Source organism: Hippoglossus stenolepis, chromosome 1, assembly GCF_022539355.2.
Source record: "Hippoglossus stenolepis isolate QCI-W04-F060 chromosome 1, HSTE1.2, whole genome shotgun sequence".
Taxonomy (NCBI): Eukaryota; Metazoa; Chordata; class Actinopteri; order Pleuronectiformes; family Pleuronectidae; genus Hippoglossus; species Hippoglossus stenolepis.
In genome coordinates, this window is record NC_061483.1 from 18,035,701 (window position 1) to 18,044,030 (window position 8,330).

General features: G+C 41.1%; 1 protein-coding gene across 2 annotated transcripts; it reads right to left on the reverse strand.

Moving 5' to 3' along the window:
* Positions 1 to 251: 251 nt before the first annotated feature.
* On the reverse strand, positions 252 to 7,750 carry tacr2 (tachykinin receptor 2). Of its 2 annotated transcripts, none has more exons than XM_035164908.1 (8): positions 7,510 to 7,750; positions 6,718 to 6,870; positions 6,044 to 6,339; positions 3,267 to 3,461; positions 2,127 to 2,277; positions 1,805 to 1,924; positions 1,642 to 1,718; positions 252 to 1,556 (listed from the first exon to the last, which is right to left on the reverse strand). In XM_035164908.1, the coding sequence occupies exons 2-8, from the start codon at positions 6,850 to 6,852 to the stop codon at positions 1,244 to 1,246; spliced, it is 1,287 nt and encodes a 428-aa protein (XP_035020799.1). In that variant the 5' UTR covers positions 6,853 to 6,870; positions 7,510 to 7,750; the 3' UTR covers positions 252 to 1,243. The 2 variants fall into 2 exon arrangements, with proteins under 2 accessions (XP_035020799.1, XP_035020792.1); XM_035164901.1 differs by having other exon boundaries at positions 6,718 to 6,873.
* Positions 7,751 to 8,330: the final 580 nt, after the last annotated feature.

An 8,330-nucleotide genomic window follows, 5' to 3' on the forward strand; every position in this document is an offset into this window, starting at 1 on the left:
GCAGTCATGTGCGAAACGACAAAACTCTAATGGGATCTCTCCTGGATACTGAAAAAGTTGTTCGGTGATCACAGCATTGCAATGTTAATACCATCTTCACATTTATTAAGCACATAATATTATATTTTCATGTTGAATAAAGATCTTTTACATCGTCACTGTGTGTATTTTGAAAGTTTAAAGTATTATTATATTATATTGATAGTTAAAAGGAATCAAAACGTTTTTATTACAATCTGAAATGTTAGCGCTGAAACACTGACAGGCTGTGTTCTTTTTATTTTATATTTTATTTAGATAATGACCTGACTGTAAATGTGCAACCATCACACCAATTGCATATATTTACATTTGCACTTCATCAGCATATTTCACATGAATATTCTCAGTAGATGTCAATGTTACATTTCACATCAGATTCAGTAGCAGCACTTAACATTTAATCAGGACTCTACACTGACCATGAGAAATATTACAGATGTCTGAACCAGTGAAATCACAACATACGCGAGACACACTTCTTGACCCCAGACGACGTGACGGAGATTTCAAAGACGTATTGCACTTTAAAGAGAATTTTAAAAGGTTGAAAAGAGTTTTCTTCATTAAAGTGAGTAACCAGTGAATCACTATGTGCAGGACGAATGGAGATAAACAGGAAATAAAGGGAAAATACAGTTCTGGGTTCAGTGGCAGCCAAAAGCAAGAAAAACATAGAAAAGCAACAACAATAATGCTTGGTGCTGATGCCAGTAGAAATCCAGTAACCACACATTTAAGAAGAACTGTACACTTTCAATAGAACATCATAGTTAGCAGCTTTTCTTTAAAAGAGAGGGAAGAAGAAAAGCAACAGTGACGGAAGGATTTAGAAGATGGAGCATGGGAGGTGCAAGAGAAAGAGATGAAAGATGGACGGATTTATGTACAGACCCAGCAGCAAACGCCAACAATGCCAGAATCAGATGTTCTTATTAATCAGTGTGCAGATGTATTTTCACATGTTGATATGACCACGTTGGCATTAACAGCAACAGCTTCTAATTCACATAGAGTCGTTTATCTCTGTTATAAAAACATGGTCATAGTCCCAGGTCACATGGTTAAGTAACTTTCCTGTCCAGGTGGATGAACGTTGCCACAGTTTGAACAGCTCTGATTGGCTGTCGGTGGCCTCTTTGTGGAGTTCAGCTCTGCAGAAGAGCCCTGCTGTCTTCCCACTAAGGGTGTCCTCATCATGACTTCAGTGGTTGGCAGCTGCTGACTTTGTGTCATCCGGACTCGTCACCCTGTGTGTGTTGTACGCTGACGTGCATTTGTCAAGACGCACACAAGCGTCGCTCTCCGGGTTCAGCTCAGTTTTGATGTCTGAGTCGGGGGCGTTTGTCTTGATGGAGGCGCGTGAGTACGAGGCGCGTGTGTACGAGGCGTCGTTGCGGTGGCTGCGTGTCATGGTGACTCTGAAGGTGTGTGTGTGCTGCAGCTCCATCTTGTCCTCCTCCGACAATTTGATGAAGGGACACCAAGCAAAGGCGTGACGGAAACCAGCACGGAACCTGCAGAAAGACGGCAGAGTGGGGTTTTTTTCTGCTTCCTGTTTTGGGGGATGATGGAACTTGAGGTTTTCTAATTTTGTTTTACCTTTGGTTTAGACAGCAGTAAATAATGGGATTGTACATGGTGGAACTCATCGCCAACCAGAATATGGCCAGGTACACCTGGAGAGGAGAGGAAACATGAAGCCCAGTAAAAAGACAACACAGATTGTATAGTGTGGATAACAGGCAGAGGGGCAGCTGCTGACCTGCTGAATGTAATGTTGTTTATAAATGTCTCTGTTGAAGGATCCCAGTATGAAGTAGATGTGGTAGGGCAGCCAGCAGAGGGCAAAGGTCATCACCACGACAACCATCATCTTCACCACCTATAGAGAATCACAGACTGATGATACATACCCATGTTACTGCTGTTTTTTTCATTTTCAGCTATTTGTTTACATGGCATCTCATTTTTCTTCAGCTCAGCTAAATCTATTCCAGCTTGTCTGAGCATTTTTATCAAAGAGACACATTAAAAGGGCAGAGTCCTTGTTTCCAACAGCAGAACAAATGGAAGTGTGTGTTGACCTTTCTCTTGGCTGTGATCTGGCTGTGGTAATGCTCTGTCGCCTCCCCTGGGATGTGTCCGCCCCACAGCGTTTGGCCGACCAAACTGTAGGTCACCAGCATCACCAGCAGAGGGAGGACGTAGATCAGCAATATCAATGCAAACTGGTAACTACAGTGGGTGAAGGAGAGAGAGAGAAAGAGAGAGAAAGAGAAAGAGAAAGAGAGAGTGAGATGGAAACTGATTTAAACAAATAAACAATAGATTCAGACGTTGGACTCTGTCCTCACTGATCATCAGCGGCATGCAGATATCCTTTTACTCTATTTTTATTTTTATTTAAGTTTTCCTTCTAATATCCTACTTTTCATTTCTGTTTTTATTCATTTTACACAAAAACAAAATACTTTGTTATTGTGCTATTGATCCTATTCTCATCTTGTTCTGTGGGTGGATTATGGAGGGGTTATGTTTTTGTTATGTAATGCACTTTGTACATTCACACCAGTGGAATCTTTTTGTATTTGTGTGATTTCAAATTTGTGCTTGTCGATGCTCATGTCTCTCTGTGAGCACTTCATCGTTGGATTGTCTAATAATCCTGCATACTTGGACTCTTGAGTCTTTAAAACAAGAACGGTTCATTAGTAATTGTTTCATATTTTCATCCCACATTTTGTGAATGTTTAATAAGTGTCTTCAGCTGAAATAACAACCCACTCCATGTGCTGACTTGGACTGACATTTACAGGTGCAGACATAACTGCATACAAATACTTCTTATTTTTAGAAGTGTACTCACTCTGTAACAGGAAGTATCAGTCATTATGTGCTAAAGAGGCACACTAGAGGACATGAACCATTCAAATGTAATAACTGTGCTCTCCTATATGAAGGCTGACAGGTTTATAATTATAAAATCTTGCTGTACACTGATCTGCAGGTGTTATGTTATAAATGCTATTTGAGTTAGTATATATATATATATAAATAAAATGTATCATGTCATATTGACAGTAAATAGTGTGTCTTCACTCACAAGCAGATATATGTTCCATGTTTCCATGCATGTGTGGAAAATAGACCGCTTGTTATTTCATGTTATAGATCGGCCTTGTTGTAAATGTCACAGTTTCTTTCAATTAATCTTGTTTATTCACCTCAGTTGATGTTTTCCTCCGTAATCATCAGGCCAGTTGACCATGCACACGGTCCTGGGGTAATAAAATCGGGTCACGCTGTAGTAGCACTGAGGGAAGGCCAATGAAATCGCCACGATCCAAATCAGAGCGATCCCGACCTTTGTGGAGGTGGAGGAGAGGCGGGGCTTCAGAGGGTGGATGATGGCCATATACCTGAGAAAGCAACGAAGGGTTTATTTGTGTACGTGTTTGTGCGTCTTTGTCTGCAGACGTACAGTCAGATATCTGATGGAACTCAGGGGAATAGATGTAAAGTGTGACTCTTACACCCCATGTCTGCTTGGAAATCTGTGTCACAGGTGGTAAAAAGACTTCTTTACCACGCTGAGTCAAGACATGATGGGAGGTAACAACTTAAAAATCTAATATTTTTACTTATGGCAATTTAAAGTTATTTCTGTGTTATATTTCATATTGTGTATTCAAAAGATAAATTGCTTAAACTAATAAGCTTTACAATGATGTCAAGATAAATAAATATCCCATAATTCAAACTAATAACGATGTATGAAAGGTCTCTTGTCTTTAATTCAAAGTCGATTGTTTCAAGGCACTTGAAGAATCGAATGGGCAACAAGCAGAGACATAATCATGCATAAATCTGCATTTGATTAAAAATTCTAAAGATTTATTATCTGCCCATCTCTCTCTCTCTCTCTCTCTCTCTCTCTCTCTCTCTCTCTCTCTCTCTCTCGCTTTCTCCGCCATTTACCAAAGTTATGATCACAACATCTCATTCCTCCCTCTATCATATCTCTACAATATAAACAACTCAAAGACAGAGCGAATTGAAACTGCAGATCTTTATCATCAAATTTAAAACACATCCTGCATATTTATCATAGTGATTTTCATGGATTCCGAGAAATTATTTTGTGAATTAACTTTCAAGAGGAAGAGACTGAATAATCCTGAAACTGATATTAACTAAAGCAAATACTCATTGGTCATTTGCATCAAATGGTTAAGTGAAATAATGATAATAAACCAATAATCCTGATGGCCATGGTGACTCACCATTAATTTTAGACAAAGTAATTCAATACTTGCTTGGCATCATTGCTCAGTGTTATCACCATTATAGTCAAATGATTCATGACTATGAATCATTCATCTGAATTATTCAGGACTGACAGCATGGATACATTTGAAATGCTCTTCCTCTGTTATCTCATTTTTACTTCTATGGATAATCATACTGTGATCTTGCATAGAATGATTTTCATTTAAGATGAAATTCCAATTTGTTACAGCATCGTTTCTGGCTGATGTGGTTAGAACAGCTAAAGAGATCACAACTGAAAAATATTAATAATGTATAAGACAAGTGCAAGTGAAATAATAAACCATGAATCAGAAAAACACTGTATCACATAAGCACTGATAATCTCTTTCACTTGCTTTTACATCAACCTTATCTCTCACTTCTCCTTTTCTCTCTTACTTCCATTGACCTCGCGGTGTTTCGATTGGCACCTGTCACATCAGCCTCACATCTGGAAACCCCCCTTCAGGGTTGCTGTTGCTGCAGCAGCGGTCAACGCACGTCTCGTGTCTCTTAATGAATGTGGATCATGTTTCACAGTTTACCTATTTACTGTGTGATTGAATCAGTTGCTCCTGCAGCTGATGACACGCTACAGCTCAATAAAGTCACGTAAAGTGAGGATTCCACAAACTGGAAATTAATGGGGATGCATTGTCGCGTTGTGACCAGATATCCCACCCGGTCTGATTCCTGCATGTCGCGGCACATTCATCACTACACCTGCCCTGAGCCACAGTGAGCCAACAACGTCTGTCAGGAACACGTATGATCATCTCATGAAACTCTCTCCTCTGAGACAACTGCATCACAGTGTATGTAGAGTAAGTTTTTGGATTGAAATGCAGCCTCATACATCATCCCTCTCTAGTTTAAAAGCTTCAGTTTGTGTCGGGAAAAGTGAGGTTCAACTCTGTGGTCTTTTGTGAGGCTATAATTACTGTTGTTGTGCGGGACTGAAATATATCAACTTTAAGTTCCCTTTGTGCATGCAAATGAGCGTGGTCCATAAATTTGTAAACACCTGCCGTCGAATGTAGCGGCCTCTAAAATGAACACAAGCATCATAAAGAGCATGTTATTGACCTGCTGTAGCTTGTAGCATCAGATCGTACACGTTTGAGTGTGAAGTGTTAACTGAGTCCCGTGTTACAGACTGAAACTTCAAGCTCCACTGAGCATTCATGACATCTGTATCTTGTGCTGCCTGTTGACCCATACTGTATCTCCTTCATGCTGCGTTTTCATCTGTATGGGGGGGACAGTTCCTGCAGCTGAGGATGCTTCAAGTGAAGCTGGAGTGTCTGAATGACTGGCCACTTCACAGGGAGTTGTTGTTTAACTATTAATTAAATGTCAGATCGATCACATATTACTGAAAGCACATTTACAGTGCACTCTATAATTGAAATCCACAGACAGAGCAATGGCAGATGGTGCAGTAAAGATAATGTAGTATAGTTAAATGGGTTATTTGTTAATACAGCTTGTTTTCCGTACTGCTGGGTTGACTGTTTGAGTAGCTGGTCATCCAGCCCTTTTTGACCATTTGCATAATGCAGCTGCTAAATGGGGGGTTGTTGGAGCCGAGGTCATTCTGGATGTAAGAGTATCAGCTTAATGGTAATGTAATTCTATTTGAGACAATTCAAAGTTGTAGTTGTTATGGTCTTTGCACAATCTTTCTTACCTGTCCACCGCGATGGCAGCCATGGAGTATATTGATGAAAACATTGCAGTGATGGGGAAAAAGTTCTGAAATCTGCAGTAGCCCAGACCAAAGTACCAGTCGTTGTGAAGTGCATAGACAAAGTTAAAAAGGGTGTTGAAGGTTGCCATGGAGACGTCGGAGAAGGCCAGGTTGACGATGAAGTAGTTGGTTACGGTCCTCATGCGTCGGTGAGCGAGGATAATCCAGATGACTGTGACATTTCCAGTGATGGACACCAGGATGATCAGGGAGTAGGCTATAGCCCACAGAGCCACCTGAGAGAGGAGGAGAGGAGAGGAGAGGGAGAGGAGAGGAGAGGAGAGGAGAGGAGAGGAGAGGAGGACAGGAAAGGGCAGCAGGACAATCAAAATTATAAACTGCCAAATTAACTCTGACAACAAGATAACAATAAAACATTATGTCCTAAATTGTGGATTGTAGATTTAAAATCACTGGTTGTGTTTTAAGACAAATCAGTCTGCAAGTGTTTGTCAAAATAACTTCAAAGTGGACTTCATTATATTTCAATTTAATTTATTTCACCACTTCCCATTATGTCACAGCTAGATTATAGACAATAGGCTTTTTAGGTTTTAAACATTTGAGGACTATATCCAACCGACTTCAACTTGTGATCTCTGTGTTCCTCTCACCTGCCAGTCTGGCTGTTGGAACTGATTCCCAGTGGTCTCGTTCCCGTCCTCCCTCCAGTCGGCGGTGACTGATAAGGGAAATGAAGTGGCCTCCGTGTCTCGCTCAATGTGTTGAATAAGACTGTCGACGTCCATGTTTTCCTCCCTGTTCACCTGCTGACAGAAACTTTCTATATGACTGGATGTACTTTGTGCGTCATGCGTAATGAGACTGACTGGTGGATCTTATACATGTATAAAGATGTGGCGTGTATTTCTGCCTTGCAAAAAAACACAGTATACAACAGACATTACCTCTATGTGACATATTCTTCCACTGTATGTGAAATAGGCTATTTTTCTTTTGGGGTTTCATATAAGAGTTGCTTTAATTCTGTTTTATTTTAACCTTTTTGAAGCCTGCATTTCAGATTTAAGGTCAGGTATTCATTTTCTCTGTTAAGGCAATTGGCTCTCTGAGCATCAGCAGACTCAAGTTAATAATCATGCATCATATCGCTCTTTGGCAAGTTTCACAGTATCCAGATAACCTTATCTTACAGTTTCAATAAACGCTTTCCTAGTACATCAAATAAAGCTCGCCACACTTGTGCGTTAATGACTGTTATTAAAGGAAACATTCATTTATAACCCAACGTGCACAAAGTCCATGCATTTGGCACACTCGCAACAACAGGGTAGTTTGGCTGTACAGTGAGCGCAACAGTGTGGCACGAGTGATAAATCCATGCGTTGGAGAACCCAGGGGATAATATCTCACAAAGACAATATCATCACTTCACTGTGCCTTACCTCTCTATTCACGCGGCTGAGTGGTCAGTTGCAACATCAGTTTGTCCAATTCACCGCAGCATATGTCCGAATATTAGACTTCTTCTGCGCCATGGACAGCCAGGTCCATCCAATAATCCATCAAGACATCGCTGCTCTCTCTCCCGCCGTCACACACGCACGCACACACTCTCTCTCTCTCGCTCTCTCTCTCTCTCTCCTGGAATGTGGAACTTGCTTATTGTGGCACAAGCTGCTAAGAGTGACGGAGACGCACAAACAGGCACGCGACTGTGCGCGTGGAGCTGCGCCAACTCCACGTACACAGGGGGGGGGAGAGAGGAAGAGAGAGAGGAAGAGGAGAGTAGCTGTTGGCCCCTCGGTTTCCACTTATAAAATGCTGCAAAAATAACTGTTGGCGTGTTAACGTGAGAGAGAGAATGTGAGAAAATGCAAAAATAGTCAATGGAATATTGGAGGAGAGAGATGTAATTGAATTGGTTTTGCATGACTCCGTCTAAAACAAGAAGGAAATGAAGAGAGAATGAGACTAAATTAGTGAGGTGATGAGAGAAAGGTGATGAGATCTGCAGACATGGATTCCCAGCTCTCCTTGAAATCTGAATCAGTTTTGTGGCTCTTACCTGTGAAACTGCCTTAGTCACTTCTATATGTGGAGTCATTTCTATTTCTTACTGCCACTTTTCCAGCTCCTACAAGATCCCTGAAGGCCTCTGTGGATGTTTCTGAGGTTGTGCTTGATGCCAACTGGAATCAGCGCGGTATCTATAGCCGACTCAATTCTCTCTCTGTCGATCACACTCAGACACTCAGACACTCAG

Bases quoted from the DNA above. Each gene is read 5' to 3' on its own strand.
- tacr2 (XM_035164908.1), bottom strand. From the start codon at position 6,852: ATGGACGTCGACAGTCTTATTCAACACATTGAGCGAGACACGGAGGCC. The intron at 3,462-6,043 runs GTAAGAAAGATT...TTGCTTTCTCAG, and splicing joins GCTGCCATCGCGGTGGACAG to GTATATGGCCATCATCCACC. The intron at 1,557-1,641 runs GTAAAACAAAAT...GTCTTTCTGCAG, and splicing joins TACTGCTGTCTAAACCAAAG to GTTCCGTGCTGGTTTCCGTC.